Below are 23,043 nucleotides of genomic sequence, written 5' to 3'. Positions count from 1 at the left end.
TTGTCTCAGTTAAGTAATGGGAAGAATGGGCATTGCACTGTTTCAGAGCTCGTCCAGGGCTCTTGCTGTTGCTGCACTTTCTTTCTCATGCTCCTCCTGATCTCGATATTATCCCTATAACTGTTGCTAAGCTGTGTGCTCCCCAAGGGTAGAGGCTATGTCCTCCCTGTCCCCACTGTATCCTCAGGACCCAGCACAGTGCCTAGCACATGTTGGCACACTGGACAACAGTGGACACCAGCTGGATGAAAACATGACAGCTGTCTCTATCCTAAGAACCTCTTTAGATTCCAGGCTCAGGGATAAGAAAGTCCTCTCTGTGCTGAGAAGCGATACATACGCAGATGACTCGGTTGGGTGACCCAATGCTGGATCCAGGGGGTGAGATGGAAGTTTCAGACGTTCGCCTGTGCTGTGGGAGATACAAAGACAGAAGGGGTGAGAAGCTCACCCCAACTTGGTGGGAAGGGGGAGACGGGGTATAAGAACCCAGCTCTTCAGGGAACATTAGCAATACTATTAAAAGCACTCTCTGGCTATTCTGTGCTTACTCTTTACTGCCTTTTAAATCAATGTCTGAGTGTGAATGAAATCAGAAATGTACGGGACTTCAGGCTGTTGGACTAAATATGGATTTGTTTTTACATATTTGTAATTGGCCTTTTAGGTAGGAAGTTACTCTTAAAACTTTCTATTTGAGGTAATCCCAGCCAATAATGTATTTACTTTAAATGAATAAAATTGGTTAGCACTATTCCAAATGTAGTTTGCTTATACAAAATATAAAAGTAGGTTAAACTTCATGTAATTGCACAATATACCTAGTGTTTATAGTATATCCATTGCAAATTGACATCAACCTAAAGGATAAACTTAAAAAATCTTTCTCTAAACAATGGCAGTGATGGACTAACGGCTTCCTTAGCAGAATAACACTGTGTCAATCTCAGTGCATCAGAGAGTGGCAGCATGGTGTGGTTAAAAAGTAAACAGATTGAGCATTAAGGACCACTAATGAACTATGTGATTTTAGGGATCTTGAATTTCTGATCTATAAAATGAAGGGGTTGGTTTTAGGGATTGCTAAATTCCCTTTCAGATCTCTCATCCTACAACTTAAAGCATTCTGAGTGGGGCTGTATAGCAGTGTTTTGTGAACAAGTGTGGCTCTAGTGGAGATGAATTTAGGTGGAACATTTGGTAATACAGAATCCTAGAGTGAGAGAGTAAAATGTGAAGTTCTATTTCAGTCCTCTCAGATCAAGGGGCAAGTCTTAATTTTGTGCTAATACATTTCAACAACTGTCTTGAAAATTGCTAATTCCCCAACACCCCCTCCCCTGCCTTTTAAACAAAGAGTGCAGGCAACATGATCCAGCTAGAATTTCCAAGAATTATTCTTGAGAATTGTATTCTTAAGAATTATTTCATTTTCATCTAATTTATTTTATGGTTACCTTCTATTTATAGCAAGTAATACTGGTTTTCCACATGGTGCTATAACATTTTATTTTAAAATAAGTTTAGTTAAGTAAAAAGTAGTGAGTTGGTGTAAAGAAAAAGAAAAATGTTAATTATATAGTGATACAGGTGGCACACAGATATGGCAAAAAGCATCAGGGTTGTAGGGTGACTGAAATTTGAGAAATGCCACCAAAGAGGCGGACATTGAGGAAGAAAAGGATGATTAGGTCTTTTTACACCTTAAAAGAGAGAGGCCTTGGAAGAAACAGGAAAAAACCCCCACTCCTGGGTCAAAAAAATTATACATCAATAAACCATCTCTTTCCCAAAAGTTACATTAGATGGATGAGATGGCAAAGGAGACAACATTTCACCAGCTTGTCAGAAATTGTACACATATGTTTTTACCTGAGACTCTAGCAGGTAACTTTTAACACGGTCCCAAGGGACCAAGCTGATCTGAGGACCAGAGGGTAGGGGCACCTTGGAGATCACCGAGTGCCCCCAACACACACTCCAGGTATCTCCTGCACAGCATCAAGGACCGAGGAACAGGGCCCCTCTCTGCAGTTCTTGGATCAAGAACCCAGAATCACAGTAATTCAGAGGGACACTGGTCCAGCATGTGCCTGGAGACTGGCTGTGCTTCTGCCTGGCTGCATCACTGTGGGCAAATCCCTGCCCTCTTTAGACCTTGGTCTTCTCACAAGCAAAGCAAAGATAAAATGTCTTCCCTACCTGCCCCATAGTTAAATAAATCAAATCAGACAGTGGCTGTGAAGATCTTTTGCAAACTCTCAATCCCTGTGACAATATTAACTATTATTATTAATAAATGACCTTAGATTGGGGCATCTCAGAGACGTTGCCATCTTGGTAAGGAATGGTTAGGGTATAGCCTCACCCCAGAAACACTTAAAAACTCACATTAAGACACTGCTGGACAGTTTTCAAAGTGCCCTCACATCCAATGTCTTAATCCCACCCCGTGAGGTGGGTGTTAGGCACACATTTGGGAGCATGCACACTAAGGAATTACTTTCTATTAAAGCACAGTGCTCCCAGCCTGTGGCACAAAGTAGCTGGGCTTGCTTACCTTTAACTTCTTCTCTGCTCGGGCTGCCTGTTTGCAGATTGGGTGCCAAACCTCAGAACCTGGGGGCCAGGAAAATAACAGAGGCTCAGACCTTTCACACCTACCAGCATTCAAGTCTCTCCCCACCCTCTCCCATCTCCATTTACTCCCTCAACAGCATATGAACCCTACACAGCAGCCAGGAGGACTCTTGCTTTTCCTGGCTCTCTGCTGCTACAGGGATTTAACCAGCCATGCACTCTTTCTGCCTGTCCAAATCCTACCCATTCCTCAAGGTTAATGCCTGACATGACATCTTCTTGCAAACTTTCTTACCTGCCAGCTGAGAGTGACTTCTTGCTCCTCTGTGATCCATAGTTCTTTGTATCTCTTAGCACATATGGCCTTAAATCATAGTAGCTTGTAGATTTATCACCCCAACTAAATTAAGAGCTCCTTCTGGGCAGGAGCTGGGCTTTATTCATTGCTGGACCTCCCGCAGATCCAGGATGGGACTTTGCTCTCAGTGGAGTCTCCGTACATGTTTGTGGGGGTGAATAGATGAGTGGACGATTGGCAGTGAGTGACATATAGCAGGTGGTCAATAAATGTATGTTGAATGAATGAATGGCAGTGGAGGTGAAATAAAGTGACAGACTGGTGAACTCCAGCCTTCCATTCTCTTCAAAGATTGGTGACAGTCTACCAGAGCTATGACATTTAAGGGGAAGAAGTGTCATGATGTATATTCTGCTTAAGAGCTTTGACTTGACCTGCTAATTCCTGAAAGACTCCAGACTCTTCAAACTTAGAATATTGCATTTCATTGTGGGTGTGAAGCCAGTTGGCCAGCCCCAAACTGAGAGGCCAATTTGGAAAGGCATGAGCAACAGGTGGCTGGTCACATGTTGAGGAGCCCCAAATATTACACATTCCCCAAAGAAGGGACAGATGTCCTGGATTAGAAGAAAAAAATAGGAACATGTTATCCCACTGGTGCCATTCCTCTTGTAACCAGCCCTAAAAGGAAAGGAGCCAGCAAATGGCTGGATTCCTGAGCACCCAGATGGCATTTGTTTGTCTGGCTTTGTTTTTGGGATATACTCACCATTATGGTTTGTTGCCTGGAACTCCAGGATTGGAATACTGGCTAAGTGACAGGAGGTTGATTTAAGGTTGAACAATTAGACCCAAAAGAGTGGTGAAGAGAGGATGGGCCTGGAATAAGGAGCCCTGGGTTCTTGTGTTTGCTCAGCCTCTAACACCTCCTCTTTAAGGCCCCAATTTCCTCATCTGAATAACAAGGAGGTGAGGTTTGGGTGGTCTTGGAGATTATTTTTATCTCCAAAATTCTAATTCTAGAGCCATTTTGTCATTTGTGGGATAGTGATCTTAGATTCTTGTTTGCTGACAGTCTTGGGTGTTCCTAATGATTCCACACATGTTTAATTCCTCTCTGTCAAGTGCAATGGCTCTCAGAGCCCAGTAGAGGGACTCTGGGTCTGCAGCTTGATCCAGAAAACTCAGGGTGTGTCTACTGCCAAGTGGTGGGTGGGGATCCTTGCTTCGGGGAGTTAGAGCATTTCCGGGTCCTCTTTGAGTTGCTGCCCAAGCCACCAGGAGTTGTTTACCACTCTGGCTCTGGAGGAAGCACATGGATGATCACTGTAGGAAATGGATGAGGTGGACACAGATGTCTAAGGCCAGGAGATTAAGCAAAAGAGGCATAGGAAAGGTAAAAAGTCAGGCAGAAGTTCTCATGGGGGAAATCATGTGTAAGGGGAGGGCGCCAGATGAGATGGTCTCTCCATGCCACTGACATATCTGTTCTGAAATAAAGCTGAGCCACAGATGGCTTCAGCACTCCGTACACAGGAAAGCAGGTTTATACGTTGTGAGGGTTGAAAATATAACAAAATGAAAAAAAAAGTTTGGGAGTTGGCAGAATATTATTCCAATTAAAGAGGGGAGGCATTTGTTGGTAGATAGCAATAAACTTAGATAAATGAAGGTAAGAAAAGATGATTTGTTCATGAAGACCTCTATGAAATTATGGTCTGGCGAGCTTCCGCTGTGAGTTAATAGCTCTACAATGTGACATTAACAGAACGGTAGCATCCAGAGTGAAGAGGGAGGTTATTCTCTTCTGTGAGCTTTATCCCAGAGTCTTAAACAGTGCCTGGCTCATGTGAGTTTAATAAAGAAACAGATGAACGACTGGTTGGCTTTCACCTTTGTATTTTTTTAAAAAAGACACAGTGATACGCATCCAGAGGGTGATGGTAACCATAACAGAAGGGTGAAAGGATTTTTTTTGAATATTTTAATGCTTCTTTGTGGGAAGAGGGATAACCTCATTCATCATGTCTTATAAAGGAGAACAAGGACCAAAGGCAAAAGTTTCAGGGAAGGAAAATTTAATGTCTGAAGTTTGAAAGGGCTCATTCTGCAAGTTAGTTTCCCATCCCTGCAAGTATTTAAGCAAACAGTGGGTGTGTAGATGCTCAGCAGGGATATTGTTGAGGAGATACGTCATGTGGTAGTGACACTCATGAACATTTACTATCCCGCCCAACCATGGAGATTTTATGTTTCTATCTTAACAGGCTTCTCTGTATGGAAAAATAATTATTTACTCCATCCAATATAAATTCTATAAGAAGCGGGATTCATTTCTGTCCTCTCTACAGATATACCTGCAGGGACAGCAGATCCTTAATTAATACTCACTGAATGAATGAATAAACAAAATAAACATGAAATTCTATTTTAGGCCAGTAAAATTCTCTAAGCAGGCCCAGAGATTTGGACAAGAGGTAGAATCTAGACTCGGATTCAACAGCTATAATTTCAGATTGTCTACAAGAATATTCACTAGATCGGGGTTTGTTGGAGTGTGACTTGTGGGCCACCTGTCCAGCAGCCTAGTAAAACACAGATTCCTGGCCCCCCAGAAGAGCCCCTGAAGTCCATTTCCTGGGAATCTGTGATTTTAATAAGCTCCCCAGGTGATTTATGACTAAATTGGAGAACCGCAGGGCTAAATACCGTTTAACACTCCAAATTTGTTCCCCTGGAATGCCATGGGATAAAGAAATCAATTTTACAAGACGGGACTCTTGAACTTGTAAAAATTCAACATGTTTTTGCTTGTTACAAGACTCCTGGTTCCACAAGTCACACTCTCATCCTCTGAGACTGTCACCCACAATTCCAAGTTCTGCAGTTAAAACCTCCTGTAAAGGTTATGGAAGTGAAGGATTAGCCATTTCTGTGTCAGCTAAATCAGATAGAGATCTAATTCTCTAAGACTGTCCTTGGGCCAGGTATTAAGGCTGTTTTTAGTCTGTAGCAGAGTCAGCATTCAGTCTTATCTGACTGGTTATAGCACCTGTAACACTGTGGACTTATTTAATGTTTGGGAACCCACTCACCTCTCTGTTGGACCTTGAAATTCAATTTGCCAACTCATTTACTTTTTTTGTATTAGTGGATATTTATGCCAAAACTGGAACTGGTGCCACAGTTTTCCAGAATGCCCAGCTGGGGTTACAAATGGAGCAGTGACTGAAGCTGGCCCAGGGAAGGTTCCATTTAGGCAGCACAGTGTTTTCTTAAGTATTTTTGAATTTGAATGCGCTAAGGCCCGGCAGGTGGCCTGTGACCCTCCCTGCTGTCTGCCTCCTAGCCCTTCTCACTTATCTAAGAAATTTGAGCAGGCGATTGAGTTTTCAACCCTGATCCTAGCCAGCCTGTTCTTCCTCAGCAGGTTTCTTGTCCGGATTTCTCTTGACCACAATAGGGTGGAATTTCTGAGTTCTGCCTTTATGTCGGCAGCACTACCTTTGTGACCTAGAGTTGCTAGGGCCTTGGAATGGCTCCTTTAAAGTCCCTGCCCAGATAAACAAGTGTGGTGAATCCATAGAATGGAATATTATTCAGCCATAAAAAGGAATGCAGCATTGATACATGCTACAACATGGATGAATGTAGAAAACACTATGCTAAGTGAAAGAAGCCAGACACAAAAGGCCACATATTAGATGATTCCAGCTAAAGGAAATATCCAGAATAGGCAAATCTACAGAAACAGAAAGCAGATTGGTGGTTGCCAGGGGTTAAGGGGAAAGGATATGAAGAGCAACTGCTTAATGGATACGGTTTCCTTTTGGGGTGATGGCATTTAGTTGCAGAGCATTGTGAATGTACTAAATGCCACTGAATTGTACACTTCAAAGTGGTTAATTTGACGTTATGTGAATTTTACATGGTGGGTATGTATAGGAAAAAACTTGGCGTGTATAGGTTTCGGTACTCTCCGTGGTTTCAGACATCCACAGGGCATCTTGGAACGTATCCCCTGCAGATAGGGGTGGACCGCTGTACATGCACTTAGAACAGCATCTGCCTTGGAGTAGGCACTATGTAAGCGATAGTTGTTTTTGTTCTTCTTATTTTCCCTCCCCTACCAAATAAAAGCTGTCTGCCAGGATCCAGTTCGGGGAAGGGAAAGCAGTAAGGAAACACTTGCAGGGAGTGGGTGGTGTTTACTCCCCCGGGTGAGCAGGTGAGCAAGGGGCTTGCAGCAAGCAGACGACTGGCGGTGCAGGTGAAGTCACTAAGCAGAAGCCTGACTTGGCTGCCAGTGTGCCCTTCTGGGAGGTTGGGCTTGTGCCCAGGGATGAGGGCACCTCGGGAGCAGTGGAAAAGACCAGCTTGCCTGGAGCTGACATGATCAAGTGGTCTTGAAGCTTAATAAAGATTGAGGGGCAAACCTGCTTAGCTACCATGAAGCTGGTTACCATGGAGGACATGAAGTGGGATGAGGAAAGGAGAACGGCAGTACCGAGTAATTCACAGGAAATAATAACTGCTGAAAAGAACAGTTAGGACAGTAATTAAAATGTGTTGAGTGCTTTAGTGTGTGTCAGGCACTAAGTATTTTTATTCTTCTTCTTATATTTAGAGAGCGCCTGTGCCAGCTCTTATGCTATTCACTTTATAACAATAGTACTCAACTGAAAGATAATAATGATAACTAATATAATAATGATAATAAAAAATAATCAAGATAAATAATAATAATAACATTTATGAGCCCATATGCTGAGCCCTGTGCTAAGTGTTATTAACAATAATGATACTATTGACAAAAGCCAAAATTATTAGTGCATGGCATCATGGGGAATGGTTATTTCTACATTACTGGGTGTTTATTATGAGCTCACACCGGCAGAGCTGGTGGTGCCGGGCTCTGTAGTAAGCCTTTACCATGTATTCACTCCTTTAATCCTCACAGCAGCTCGGTGAGGTGGGGCCTATGGTTATCCCTGTTCTCAGATGGGCAAATTAGGGTTTAGGGAGCTTAGGTGTTTTGCCGACCTGCCAATCACTGTCTCCCCACCCTGGCTAGGTGTGGGCATGTGACCAAAGTCAGGCTTCTGGGAGTCTCTCAGGAACTCCTCTGTTGAACCTTGCAAAGAACTCTGCCCCTCTGCACCCATGGTGTCCAGGGGCTGGCCATGCCGCCCCACCCCTCATGGAGGCAGCCAGTCTGCAGCAGGAGAGCCGAGGACACACACACAAAGCAGCAGGGAGAAGAACCACCTGCCGACACCCCAGGGCCTCTCTCCCCAGCTGTGCTGCTCCTCAGTGCTTCTCAGTTATGTGAGCTGTTCAATCCTCTCGTGCCTAATGTCATTTGAGTTGGATTTCTGCCACCTATAAAGTCCAGACTAATAAAACATCTCATTGAGCTAAAACGTGAGTATCTGACAAGTTCCTGACTTGCCCGGCAGGCAATTTTGTTTCCCAGAAAATAGAGGAAGCAACCAGGGAAATTGCTACTCTGGACCTAATTTCGACCAACATGGACAAATTGGCTGGTGAAGTGGATGTGACATGTAACTGGTGAGAAAATGGCCACATTGTCTTGAGTTGGTGGCAACCTGAGAGGAGCAAGTTGGAAACAAACTTTAAAATACAAACTTAAAACGACCACACTGTAATATCTATAGGATTTGAGATGTTTGGTAACCCTAAAAGTAAAAAAATTGCAGCTCCTAAAAAATTAAAATGTACTCTATTTAAAATGAAATATGCTTAGTAGAGTCAGACTTAGGAAATATCAATTTAGCACAGTAGCAGGATATGTTTGAAGAGTCTAAAATTATGTAGCAGGATTGGGAAAACATAAGATTTAAAGTTTTTAAGCATAACTCCTACAATCTAAGCTGTCAGGAGAGAGATCCAATTTAAAATAACAATGCTAAACTACTAAATTATAGCAGCCACTATTACGTTAGTGCCCTTTAAAGTGTGGTTTGATGAGATGTGTAGGTTAGTCTGAGGGCTGGCATTCCATAAGCCATAACAACAGACGACACCTCTCCTAGACATCTATTGCTCAGCAAACCTCTTCTATGGTACTTGTCAGAGAACAATGAGGCCTCCACTAAATATCAATCCAGCTGTGCAGACAGACACACTTCCTGGTACTGGGCCCTTGTATTATCTGAACTAAAAAAAAAGTGATTTGAAATAGACTCAGTTATATAAGAGAAGGGTATGGTGTGATTATCAAAGAAAGCTTCTAAGGCACCATTTTGGATTTGCATTACCACAGAACCCAGGCTCTTCACTTTATTTTGGGCCATGGATACCTGGCAATTTGATGAACGCTACAGACCCTCTCCTTAAAGAAACACCTACATGCAACTTTGGCAAGTGATTTCAGGGGATTCACTGAATTCAGGAGGCCAACTATGAACCACAGGTTAAGAATTCTAATAATAAATGAAAGAAAATGGACTTAAACCCTAGCAAAACAGGCTAGCTAACCTTGGCCCAGGGACATAACCTCTCTAAACTTTTTTATTCTCTAAAATGCAGATATTAATGGCTTTTGGTTCATAGGGTTGTAATGAAAAAATGGTATATTGCAGTTAAAACTCAGTGTATGGCACATACTAGGTATTCAACAAATATAAGGCATTTTATTTATCTATTATTGCTATTATTATTATCAGGACCTATAATTTGTTATAATATACTAGAAGCCCAGTGCACGAAATTCGTGCACAGCGGGGGGTTGTCCCTCAGCCCAGCCTGCACTCTCTCCAATCTGGGACTCCTGGAGGGATGTCCAGCTGCCCGTTTAGGCCCGATCCCCACCAGGATCGGGCCTAAACGGGCAGTCAGACATCCCTCTCATAATCCAGGACTGCTGGCTCCCAACTGCTTGCCTGCCTGCCTTCCTGATTGCCCCTAACCGCTTCTGCCTGCCAGCCTGATCACCCCCTAACCACTCTGCTGCCAGCCTGGTTGATGCTTAACTGCTCCCCTGCCAGCCCGATTGCCCCCAACTTCCCTCCTCTGCCAGCCTGGTCACCCCTAACTGCCCTCTCCTGCAGGGTTGATCACCTCCAACTGCCCTCCTTGCAAGCCTGGTCCCTCTCAACTGCCCTCCCTTGCAGGCCTGGTTCCTCTCAACTGCCCTCCCTTGCAGGCCGGGTGCCTCCCAACTGCCCTCCCTTGCAGGCCGGGTGCCTCCCAACTGCCCTCCCCTGCTGGCCATCTTGTAGTGGCCATCTTGTGTCCACATGGGGGCAGCTATATTGTGTGTTGCAGTGATGATCAATCTGTATATTACTTTTATTAGATAGGATAGAGGCCTGGTGCATGGGTGGGGGCCAGCTGGTTTGCCCTGAAGGGTGTCCCTGATCAGGGTGGGGTTCCCTTGGGGCGTGGGGCGGCCTGAGCGAGGGGCCTGTGGTGGTTTGCAGGCCGGCCACGCCCCCTGGCAACCCAAGCGGAGGCCTGGTATCTGGAATTTATTTTCCTTCTACAATTGAAACTTTGTAGCCTGGAGCAGAGCGAAGCCTGTTGCTCCCTCCGGGGCGGCAGCCATTTTTGTGGCAGTTAATTCACCTTCTACAATTGAAACTTTGTAGCCTTAAGTGGGTGAGCCCGGCCAGGGTGTGCGGAAAGCTTTGCTTCCCCTGTTGCTGGCGGCAACCCTGGCCTGCTCTCTCAAGCTCCATTCTGCCGCCATTTGTTTGAATTTGTTTACCTTCTATAATTGAAACTTTGTAGCTTGAGTGGAGGCTTAGGCCTGAAACGGCTATGGGAAAGCTTGGCTTGCTCTGTTACCTGGGTAACCTTGCTCTCTGTGGCTGTAGCCATCCTGGATGGGGGTTAATTTGCATACTCGCCCTGATTGGCTGGTGGGCGTGGCTTGGCTGGTGGGCGTGGCGTATGTAGCGGAGTGATGGTTAATTTGCATATTACCATTTTATTAGAGAGGATTCCTCAGCAGAGAAGAGTTTGTCCTAGGATTTCATAAATGACTTCCTGCCTGGTGGGTTTAATTAAATATACAAATGACAACAGGGACCTGTTTAAAAATGTGCAGCTGAACTCCTGTTTCCAAAGTTATTCTGAGGACATGGAGGTATTTAGTGTAGACAGAGGGAGAGAGAAAAGTCTATCTTTCCTTTTTCCGAGGTATAGGCACATTTAGAACAAGAACAATATTTATCTCATGAGCCACATTGTGGGTTTAGAAAAACTCCCACTGGCCTAGCAACTGTAGCCTTTGTGATTTCCGTGTAAGTTTTGCCCTGAACCTGCAGCATTTTGGCTATTATTTTGCTGCACAAAATCAGTGATCTAATTCTCTGGTGAAGCCCAAATGAAGGGTTTAGACACAAACAGATGAGAAATTTGGCATCTTTACAAAAACAGTTGCAAGACTGAATGCACAGCAGAATTTAAATAAAAGAAAACTTACTCTTGTCTCCTGGGACCTCCGAAGTTCTCACCCAGACAGATGTCAGACTTTCCCCAATTAGAGCCCATCAGAAAGCCATCGCACAGCAATTATAACACAAATAAACTGCCCGAAAGAACCTCCTCGCCCCGTTGCCAGCACCGTGCGTTCTGTGTCTGGCTATGGAACCGACAGGCTGGGTGTATGCACTTCGCAGGCTCCCGAACACTGTCTCCCCTGTATGCTGCTTTGTGGGGCACTTAGCAGCCTCACATCCATCTCCCGAATATTCATGAGGACTTTGTGGAGTGTGCTTGTTCTCAGAGCACTGGCCATGTGGGCTTGCCTCAGTTTCTCCACTATGCAATGCTTCCTCCCACCATGGGCCTTTGCACCTGCTGTTCTCTCTGCCTCCACAATCTTCTTTCCCTTCTTCACCCTCCCACCTCCTACTCACTTTCAAGATCTTGACTAGAACAGGAGCCTTAAAACATCTCCATTGTTCCAAAATTCCCTCTTCACAGCACTTATCACACAGCTTCTCATTGAATATTTGCACTTCTGTTTGAATAAAGTCTGTCTTCCCTTCCTAAGAGTGTACACTCCACTCGGAAGCAGGTATACCTGCTTCGTTCATCTCTGAGCAGCCAGCACATCACAGAGAGCCTGCCGCATAGCATGGCCTCAGTAGGAATGGAAGACAGTGTAATTATCTTCATTTTATAGGTGAAGGAAGAGACCCAGAGAAAGAAGTAATTTCTTAAGGTCACAGCCCATTAATGAAAGTGCTGACCTTTGAACCCAGGAATCCCTGCTCTAAGCCAATTCTCACCACTCCTGTGCTGCCTGGGAGGACAGTTTTCTTGCTATTTCAGGGGAATATCATCCCACCCAGGGAGGATTTCCAAGACAATCACAGGCCAAGCTCTCAGTAGTAGCAGAACCTCCCTCCAGCCCCCACCCCCCATGGCTGACATCCTCCCCAAACGCCCACAGCCCAAGTCAGCGTGACTCTAGCGTTGGATGGCCTGGTCCCCCTCATTCCAGGATCACTCAGCATCTCTCAAGGCAGGTCCTTGAAGGCCCTGCAATTACTCCCACTCTCCCAGGAGCCAGGAGGGTGGGGAAGGGGATAATTAAGGAGGAGGGTAACAGGCCCTTCTTCATCACCAAGAATATCTCCTACCTCCTGGAGGCACTTGCACCCTAGGTTTGATTGTACATTCTCTCTCATGATCACAAAGCTGTTCACTTCATCACTTAACTCTTTCAGCATTCTGTGAAGTTCTGGTCAACAGCAGAGCTTAGAAGGTAGTGATACATGAGGATGGGCGCTCCATGAGCACAGGGAACTTGTCTGACTTGCTCACTGCCATGTCTCCAGTTGTTAGGGCAGCCCCGGGCACTCAGATGATGCTCAATAGATATTTGTTAAATGAATGAGCTAAGAGGTTACCATGTGTCAGGAACCTAGCATACTTGTATATATAGGGACTGTTAAAAGCTGATTTGACAGGCTAAGCAACTGAGGTTCAGAGTGTTAAGAGACTCACTCAAGGTAAAATCTTAGGAAGCAGTGGAGCCAGGATTAAAAGCACCACATGGGGAAAGATTAGGATGGAGAATTCAGGCAGAAAGGTAAAGGTGTTGATTGCTCTACGGATGTGAATGTGGGGGCAGTTTTAATGCTAGGAAATGTGTTAGCCAGGGAATGGGGAGGGGAATACCATGCAACAAATTTTCAAACCAAGTGCAAAGTCCAGATTCCCAAGGTGGTCAGGGTCCATAAAGACATCGTGCAGGTGCTGCTGCTACTCAGGTGGGCTTTCTAGCATGTAGCACATGGAACCACTCTGGGACCCAGGCCCTGAGGGATCAATGCTCATGGGAAGGGGAAGTTTAGCCCTTGCAGGGACCTGAGTAAGCAGGCAGGACCTGGGTCCCAGGTCCCGGGTCCCGGGAGGTGAGGTGCAGAGAGTCCTGGAGTGGGAGTTATAAGGCCAGTCCTGTTCTGCCCCCTTCACATTCTGGTTCACATGAAAGTCTCTCCCTCTCTCTGGGTCTTATTATTCCCATCTATATAATGGGGGTTGTTACTTTAAAGTCTCCAGTGACCTCTGGGACCCTCCCACCTCTAACACCTGTGTGACTGTACATACAAGTAAGTAGTTGTGGAGTTAAAACATCCAACCCAGGAATTTCTGCTCCAACATTCGAGCAGATGATAAGAGATTCTGTTGAATAGCTCTAGGTCTGTAGTTCTTCATCAAGGACGATTTTGCCTCTAAGAGAAACTTAGCAATGCCTGAGATATTTTTGGTTGTCACAGTAGGAAGAGGGTATGTTATTGGCATCTTGTCGGTAGAGGCCAGGGATGCTATAAATACCCTGTAACACAAAGGACAATTCCTGTTCCAAAGACTTATCTGGCTCCACATGTCAGCAGTGCCATGGTTGAGAAAACCTGCTCTGGGCAGAGACTCATTTGATCTTGCAGGAACTCCTGGACCTGGGCATTTGTGGCTATGACAGGTTCACAGGAAGTCACATTCTGTGTAACTGCCGCCCTGGCCTTAGATCTGCATTGTAGGGAAACCCACAACTTAACACACTCACTACTCCCTAAGAGATATTCACACATCTGGGGATGGCTAATCACAGCAGTTCAGCCAACAGTGACCACTTATAGAGTGAGTACTTGTGGGGCCAATGTCAGGAGCAAGGGCTCTCAGGGAGCTGGTCCAGACTCTAATGCAAGCTGGAGGGGACCAAGTGTAGACAAAGGGATATAGGGTCTCAGGGAGAAGGGCGTGTGTTAAATTGTGGGTGGGGTCAGGGGCATCTTGGGGGTTTATGAAGTGGGTAGTGACTAAACTGGGCCCAGAATGATAGAATTTTCAAAGGAGGGCAGGGGAAGACAAGTGTCTTTGTTGAGGATAAGGCATGCAAACAAAACCAGAGGCATGGGGGCCATGTTCATTTGAGGGGCTGAACACCATCCTAGCCACAAGGATAGGCCTGGCCCACCCCTGCCAATCTACCTCTGTACCTCGGCCACACAGGCTCCCCTAGGTTCCCAACACTTGCCATTTCTTTACCCACCTCAGAGCCTGGCAGATTCTGTCCCCTCAGGTTGGCACACTCCATCTCTGCCCTCTTTACCAAGCTCACACCCACCTATCCTCTTTCTCTGGGAATCTTCCCTGATGCCTCTCCCCACCCTGTTATGTGCTCTCATAGTCCCATACGTCTCCTCTTCACAAAACTTATCCTGGTTGACAGTTATTTGTGTGATTGTGGACTACGATCCATCTCCCCCACTGGACTGTAGGGCAATGGGTGTAGGGCTGTGGTTGGGACTCATGGACCCCGGTGGAGAGCCTGCACATAGTAGGAGCTCAAAAAATAGTTGTTGAATGGATGAAGAAACAATTGAAATTGGCAGCTTAAGTGTTGGGTTGGTTCAAGGCTAGACAGGCAGTTTGAGACCTCATGAGAGGGTCCTAAATGCTAGGTCAAACTGGTGGGTAAGGAGGGGCCCCGCAGACCTCTTCACAGGGCTGTGCCAAGAACTCTATGATGCCCTTGGATGATGGACTGGGCAGAGGATGGAGGATTGAACCTGCTGGACCCTGGGAAGCAGGCCTGATTTGCTTCTAAGAGAGTGCTGGTTCCATCCCCTTCCTTTTTGTGCCTCCCAAAAGTTCATGGGAATCCCCAGGCAGCAGCCTGGTGTGATACTCTGAGATGTGGGGAGCAAGAAGGGGGGATGCTGCAGATACTCTGCAACTCAGGCATCCCTCTGAGGTTTTCTGACCCCGTGGCCTTGTTCAGCTCCACCTCCCACCCCCAGGCAGAGCCAGGGGAGTCTGCTCAAAGCACTGCCAGGGAAGCAGGCCAGCCAAGCAGCGGGTGGAGGCGCAAAGGGATGGAAGGCAGATTACATGTCACTTCATATTAGCCACACCGGCAACTTTCCCGAACCACCCAGAGAGGGGCGAGTTAATTGCAAAGCTGAGGATAAGCCAAAAGCAAGATAACACTGAAATAAAAGGCGATTGTATCTCCTTTCCAGTCATGAGGGGATTGGAATGCCTTACAGGGGGTCTGATTTGCTTACCTGTGAGGTACATCTCCTCCCCTTCAGTGAACATCTGGTGGCAGCGTACACATCTGGCACATGTTGGGTGGTAGTGCTTCCCTCCTGCCTATGGAAATAAAAGGGAGAAATAGGAGACAACAGACCTGGGGCTGTTGTCGTGGGGGCGGGGGGCATGTTGGGTTTGAACATTTCCTGGGCGTGTTAGTTTTGCTGGCATCTTCATGGCCCTGAGGTCGGATGGGAGTCTACACAGGAGAGTCCAGAACTATCTAAAAGTTCATCTAGGAAGCTCAGTAATTACACAGCATGGGCCCTGATGGCAGTTTGGGGGATTTCCCTGGACACCCACACTTCTGTTCTTGCAGAAGAAGGGCCCTTTGGAGGCCACCAGTCCCACCTCATTTCCAGATGAGGAACCAGGCTTGTTTTGAGGACATCCCAGCATGTGCCTGAGGATGGGGCCCTCACCACTGATAGCGCAGCAGATGCTTTTATAGGGTACATGGGCCCAGGAGATAATAGCATTGAATCAGTGGGGGAAAAAAATGTTCTCCTTTTCAATCCTCTATCAATTCTTCTGATTTATTTTCAATGAGAAAGTACCAGTTCGGTGCAGTATGCCTTTAACATCTATCCCAAACTTACTAATCTACCTTTTTAAGAATGAGAACAGGAGCCTCCACAAGCAGTAAAATCTAGCTAGATCTATACTTATTTTTTGGTTATGAGCAATATCACAAGTGATCCTGGCTTTCCTGTTATCTATACATATAAAAGCCTAAGTGACAGTTATGACTGAATGACCAAACGACCTGTCGACTAATTCCTTTGACGTTCACTGTCCACCAGGGGCAGACACTCAATGCAGGAGCTGCCCCCTGGTGGCCAGTGCACTCCCACAGCCACCCTCCTACAGCGGGCCAACCTCCCATGGTTCCCCCGCTCCCCCCAACTGGGCGAGACTGACCCGATTGGCCCGGATCGCCGGCCAGGCTGAGGGACCCCACCTGTGCATGAATTCGTGCACCGGGCCTCTAGTTATATATATTTCCTAATATGTAAGCGAGCCAACTTAAAGACAATTTAAAGTATTAGTTAAGAAAGAGTATGCGAGGTTCACAGACATGGCAAATATTGTGAGAGTGGCAATGGAAGGACAGTCTTAGTACACAGGAGACAAACAAAGGGACCCACAAAACCAGAACCTGTTGTCAAGCCTCCGATTCCCAGGCCACTCCCGTGATTGTTGTACCTCAGTGCCTCCACCCCTATCTCCAGCTCACCCTACTCTGGTGAGCCCCCTTCCCTACTCCCACTTTCCTTCCCTACCATTATTTTAAGGAAAAATGAAAATGACTTGCAGCTGCAAATTTTTTTTTAGCTTCAGAGAAGGTCTGACTCAAGTCTCACTGAAGCCAGGAGCAATGCTGTAGCTGGACTCCTGAGGGCTCGTCACCAGCCCCTCACTCCCCTCCACGCTGACCACTCTGGCACTATAATCCCAGCCAAGAGGACTTGGTGTGCGGAGCCCTTCAGTGGCAGCTCCGGGATTCCCACAGGGGAGGGGCTTGGTGCACTGGTTGGGCTAGAAGGTGGGGCTTGTTTTGAAGGTGTATTTTGCATGTTAGGGCAAAGTTTTTTTTGGGGATATGTCTGGGGGAAATTGATGGATATTGGGAGGGGTTGTTAAAGCACCTCCTTAATCCCCAAGCCATCACGTGGTCTGATGCTAACAAGTTCCTTCCAATTCAAAAATTATCATTGTGTAACACTGAAGGCCTGTTTCCAAATCATTTTTTTTGGGGGGGGGGGGTGGAGTCTGAGTATAGGCTTGCTTATTCCAGAAATACTTGATTTAGTCTAAAAACTCAGCAAAAATGTGAAAATGACATATTTTTTTAAAAGGAAAATCAAACAACCCCGCCACTATTCCTTGTTTTACTCTGCATTGTTTCGTGGTTCTCACAATAATAAAATGTCCTTATTGTCAGCAGACTGTTCAAACTCTGGAAGGAGCTTGCTGTTTTCCCAAGCTGAGATGTCATGGCACTGATTCCCCCACACCATGGCAGGGATAATTGGTTTAATTAGTAGCCTCTTCCCACTTTGTGTCTCTTTTTCATTTGAATTATAGACCTGTTTTTCCACGATGGCAATAGCATGTTGGCAAAACTAAAGCTTGGCATCTTCCTAAATGTCATGCCCACCACACAGCTTCAGCCGAAAGAGGTACATGCCCACTTCAGTACCCTGGCCATGGATGGCGTTGAAAACAACTTGAGAGAGGGAAGAAAAAGGGAGGGAGGCTGCCAGAGCAGCTGGCACCAGCATAAGGGAAACCAAGTCAGTGAGATAAGATGAGATATCCTGTTTGGTAACAAACTGAAGTCATGAAAATAGTGAATAAATATGATGAAGACCTATTACCTGAAAAAGGGGGCCATATTGGAGAGCACTACACACAGGGTAGGAAAAGCACATGGGCACCAGGTTGTGGTTCTCCTTGGCCAGGACACGGACTAGGAAGGAAGGAGTATGGCTGGTGCTCAGCATACTCAGCTCTGTCACTGAGGAAGGGATTGTGGGGTGTCTTGGGGAGGGGATGGGAAGGGGAAACGGAATCTAATTAAGTGCCTATTGTGTACCTGGCAATGTGCTGAGCCCTGTAGTGGGCAACTGTTGTTTTTGCCTGGCCAACATCCTTCCTCCTCCTTCCAGAAATAGCATCAAGCCTTTCCTGGGTGGGACTTCCCATTTCCCACGTCAGTCCATGTGGTTAAGTTAAGTAGGGCTGACACCACCAGCGTATTCCAGCTCTGGTCCAGATACTGGTTCAGAGATGAGCCTGAGATTGTCTAGTAAGAGGCTGTCCCAGGATATTTGTTGAGTTATCAGAAAAGAGAGATTCTCCTTCCATTGGGGATGCTGGGTGATAGGACGAATAAGCCTGGAGTCACTGGGGTCCAACTTCCCCATCATGAAGGAGAGCCTTCCTGAGAATAAAGTCAACAGAAGAAAGTGGAACCAAGATGGCAAGATATTCCAGATGCATTTGTTTGAGCACTTGATCCAGCTGTGCCTGAAGCCAGAATTACTCCCGGGCTCTTTATTATTAGTGTGAAATAATAGAAAAATATATGTTTCCATTGGGAGTGAAATAACAGTAGTATTCTCCATTGGTAGATAAAGACTCGAAGACTCAGGGCAAGTGACTTGCTTAAGGTTTCATGGCTAGATGTGGTAAAATTGGGATGGATCCAAGTCTGTTTCACTCCAGCCATGTATTTCTCATGACATAACCTTACTTCAAAAACCCCTGAGTGGCTGAGAGCTGTGGGCAGCAGTGTGGGATAAAGGGGTCTGGCGTCCTAGAGTTTGCTCTCTCTCTGCCAGAAATATTGCGTGTGACCTTGGAAAAGCATCACATGTGTTGGGGCTCACTATTTTCATCTGTAAAGTGAGGAGGGTGAACTAGTTGACTCCTAAAAGTGTCTTCCAGCTCTAAGAAAAAAATCAATATGTCCAAGATGCTAATGGAGCCTTGTACGAATGGAATCAATTGAAACGCAGTCACAACAGCTTCCCTAGGAGAGGAGGCTCCCAGGACGCTAAAAGAGAGTAACAGGCAGGGAAAGTCAGCCACCACCGGCAATTTCAGAGCAGCCTGGAAAGGCTGGGACAGTTCCCATTTGCAGCCCTGCGTGTAATCCAAGTTCTTTCCCTTCTTGAAGGAAAAGTCTGCTGTTATGATCTCCCATCCCACTGACCTTTTATCCCACTACACTCTGGATGCTCCTCCCATACAATCCTGCAAATCCAACAAATGGCTCCCCTGCAGGTGACTTGCTCCACACTCCACAGTCTTTTCTGAGCCCTTAACTGCCCTGCAGAATCTGACCACCACTCTGACTGACCTGGCCAGCTTCCTGAAGGTCTGGCCTCTCACTGCCCCTCCCCTGTTCACCACCTTCCCGGCTGCTCTTCCTCTTCCTCTGGTAACTCCTCAGCCTCCACCTGCCACCTGTAAGCAGCGAACCCCCAAGGTTGCCTTCAGTGCGTGCTCTCTACCTCGCACTTTCTCAAATCCCGACGACTCCCCTCCCGTGGTGCTATTATTCAAATCCTAGCACTTTTTAGGTCCCTCCAGGACTGACCGTTGTCTCTGGGCTCTGATCCACATTTGACTGCCCTCTTGAAACCACCCTGGAATTTCAGTGACAACCTGTCCCAGATGAACTCACTGTGTGTCTGCCCAGCTCTGCAGAAGGCAACACCAGACTTCCTCTCACCCAGGCTTGACACTTTGGTTCAACTGTTGGCTGCTTCTCTTTCAGTCTTCACGTCTACTAGTTGCCTCACAGTTGCAAAGCTATTGGAATTCCACTTCCATGATCTCGGAGACAGGGTGGTTGGTCTTCCCACGGCCACTGTGCCTCCTGAGTCCTTCCTGTGGGGCCATGGCCTCCTCGCTGGTCTCCCACTTCCAGTTTCTTTCCTTCAAATCTGGCCCGTGTACATCTGGCTGTCCTCTCTGAGGTGCAGCTCTAAGCAGGTCACTTCTGCTAGGTCCTTCCACAAGCCCCCACTGCCCAGTGAATTACATACAAACTCTTCACCCTGGTATCGGGCCCTTGGAAACCTGGGCCTAGTACTCTCCCTGCCTGTGCTCCTGTTTTAGGCCCTATCTTCCACGTTGCCCTCCTGTGCTCCCTGGAAATGCTTAATAGTTTATCAACTCTGCACTTGCTTAGCGTATTCTCTCTGACTCCCTACAATTTTTTAACAAAATCTTTCTGGGTCCGTTCTCCTGCTGAGCCTAGATGTAGCTGCAGAATCCTTCTTAACATAGTGCTGACTCCAGAGAACCACAACCAACTGACCAGATTTGTTAGAATGAACGATTCTGCTCCAGCCATCCCCAGCCACTGTCAGATAGGAAAACGGGTCTAGAAAGGCAAAGATACTCACCTCCAATCTGAGCATGAGTTAGCAGTTGAGTGAATATTAGAACCCAATTGTTCCTGCTCTTAGGCTATTGTTTTTCCTTCACACCAAACTCTTTCCTGTTTCTAATATTTCAAGGTAGGGGGTCCCAAAGCTATGATGGTTTTCTGGGCCCACAGGCGTGGGGAGGAAGGCCAGGAAGGCAAGTGGATGGGGGCTCAGGCAGGGGCTCAGCAAGGGTGCTGCAGGTTGTCTCTCACTGGCAGAGCAAGCTGTGCACTGGAGGCGGAGGAAAGCTGTTGCCATGGTGATGGACCAGCCAGAGAAGGGCTTAGGGAGCAGGCTGCTAGACAAGCTGGTTCTTAAATCAGCACATTTACCAAATGCTTAAAAAATAAAAAAACAGCTTCCATTCTTTAGCAGGGTTGGGAAAGAAATCATAATTGTTACTCACTAGCAATCTACCTGGGTCTGATAGGTTACTGATATTCCCATCACAGCATTTTTGAACCAGGAATAATTTTGTTCAGCTTCTCATTTTGAGGGTACTCAGAGAGGCAAGGTTATCTGCTCAAGGTCAATTAGCAAGCTAAGCTGTAGCAGAGGAAGTGGGGGAGGGGGAGGCTATGGAAGAAGGGCGTAGGGTGACTTCTCTATCTTCAGTGATGACTTTTGGGAGTCACAGGCCTTCCTGCTTAAACATCTTCACAGTTACCCTTACCCACTCACCTCCAAGACCCTGCCGCTGATGTATCGGTCACAGGTCTCGCACTTAATGCCAAACTGGGAGTGGTAGTCAGACTCGCAATACGGAACGCCATCCCTGCAAGAGGAAATCCACACAGGAAGAGGAAGTTGGAGGTTCTGTGGCGGGGGGGGGGGGGGGGGAGTGGGGGGGTGGGGGGCGGGGAAGGGGGAGGGACGGGGGAGGTTGGGGGGGGGAATGGTGGGGTGGGGGTGGTGGTGTCTGTGGAAGTTCCAGGACCTGCAGTTGATGGGGACTGGGCCAAGATTAGGAGCACTGGGGGAGCTCATTAAAAATCCAAACTCCCCAGACACCCCTCAGATCTATGGACTCAGAGAACCCCTGGGGACCCGGGAATCTGTATCTTGACAAACTCCCTAAGCATGTCTGGGAACCACTGGTCTGCTGCTGGTCAGGTGTTCCTTTTTTACTCTCCTTCTTTCCCCTCCCCACACATTCTCCAGACCCATTCTCTGAAGACCCTTTACCCCAAAGGGCTCTTTTAAAAAATATTTAAACTTTATTAGGAGTTATTGTATTTAGCATAGATAATATTTGCCTTTGGCACATTACAAAGGCATAAAGGGAAAAGTCTTTACCCTCCTACCAGCCCCTCCCAGTTTCTCTTCCAGGAAAACCAGGAGGTAATCAATGTGATCAATTTTTTTGTGTATCCTTAAGGGCTCCTCTTCTAATTAAAAATTTCACCTGTGGTGAAAGAGTCTCCTGATGGTGCTCCTGGATAACCAGATACCAGGAACCTATCCTGACCACCTCCTCTGTGCTCCATTCTTGCCCAGTGCTTATAACTTATCAAGCAGTAATAAGATTGTTGTTAATTATTCTTATACTACCCCCTACTACTAATTAATTATTCTTATACTACCCCCTACTACTAATAGCCAATGACATTTATTGCTTGGTGTGCGGCAGGCCCTCTGATGGTGTTTTACATAGATTATCCCATTTAATCCTTAAGGCAGCCATATGAAGTCGGAACTGTGTGGATGAGAAAAGCCAACTTGTTGGGCCTAGAGTTAGATTCATACCCAGTCAGTCTGGTTTCTCACCCAGATTTTCGTGAGGATTAAAGGACGTGTGCCGGCCTTTAGCGAGCACCTGGCAAGTGGCAGACAGAGGAACCCCCGTGATTGATGAGAAGGGTATTCAAGGAGGATGTGTGGGGCTCAGCTACCAAGGATCAGTGTGGAGATAGTTGGGAACTTCAGAGCGTTTAGTTCAGTTCTGGGCCCTGCGTAGCTGTAAGGACTGGATCTGGTGACATCTGAGTGCTGATGTTGTTTGTGAGAAGAGAGGAACATTTCCCCCACTTTTGGGTGTGACAGAACTGGCTCACACACAGAAAGACTAAGGAACAGGCATGTCATTGTTCCAGCTCCAAGTTGTTGACATGCTGGGATTGCTGGAGCCCACCCTGGGCAGCAGGGCAGTCACTGTTTTCCTGAAGGGGAGGCAGCAGTGAGGACCGATGCCCAGCAAAGTCTGGAGGTGAGACTGTTGTTTGTGGGTCCATGAGACAAGCCTCCCTCCCTCTATGGGTGTGGGAGGGTGACTCAGCAGGGGATAAAGTCATTTGTCAGGATGTAAGGACAACGAGCCAGCAAAATTTGGGTATAAATGCCAACACCACTGCATTTGGACCCATGGGTTGGTAAGGCCTTGGGGAATTTAAAATATATATGATTAAAAAGAGAAGAGAGCCCTCGCTGGTTTGGCTCAGTGGATAGAGTGTCAGCCTGCGGGCTGAAAGGTCCCAGGTTTGATTCTGGTAAAGGGCACCTGCCTGGGTTGTGGGCTTGATCCCCAGTAGGGGGCGTGCAGGAAGCAGCTGATCAATGATTCTCATCATTGATATTTCTATCTTTCTCTCCCTCTCCCTCTCCCTTCCTCCCTGAAATCAATAAAAATATATTTTAAGAAAA

General features: G+C 46.6%; 1 protein-coding gene across 1 annotated transcript in view; it reads right to left on the bottom strand.

Annotated features, from left to right (window-relative positions):
- ABLIM3 (actin binding LIM protein family member 3) overlaps positions 1 to 23,043 on the bottom strand; it is a gene marked incomplete at its 5' end in the record, with an annotated part of 102,377 nt that overhangs the window by 22,602 nt on the left and 56,732 nt on the right. The window contains 4 exon segments of the mRNA XM_079773257.1: positions 341 to 412; positions 2,561 to 2,619; positions 15,430 to 15,517; positions 21,085 to 21,178. Of these exon segments, the coding sequence (XP_079629383.1) occupies positions 341 to 412; positions 2,561 to 2,619; positions 15,430 to 15,517; positions 21,085 to 21,178 (313 nt within the window).

This window comes from Cnephaeus nilssonii, assembly GCF_951640355.1.
Source record: "Cnephaeus nilssonii genome assembly, chromosome: 5".
NCBI classification, from domain to species: Eukaryota; Metazoa; Chordata; class Mammalia; order Chiroptera; family Vespertilionidae; genus Cnephaeus; species Cnephaeus nilssonii.
Note: the sequence above shows the minus strand (reverse complement) of the source record. Positions and strands in the feature narration are given on the sequence as shown.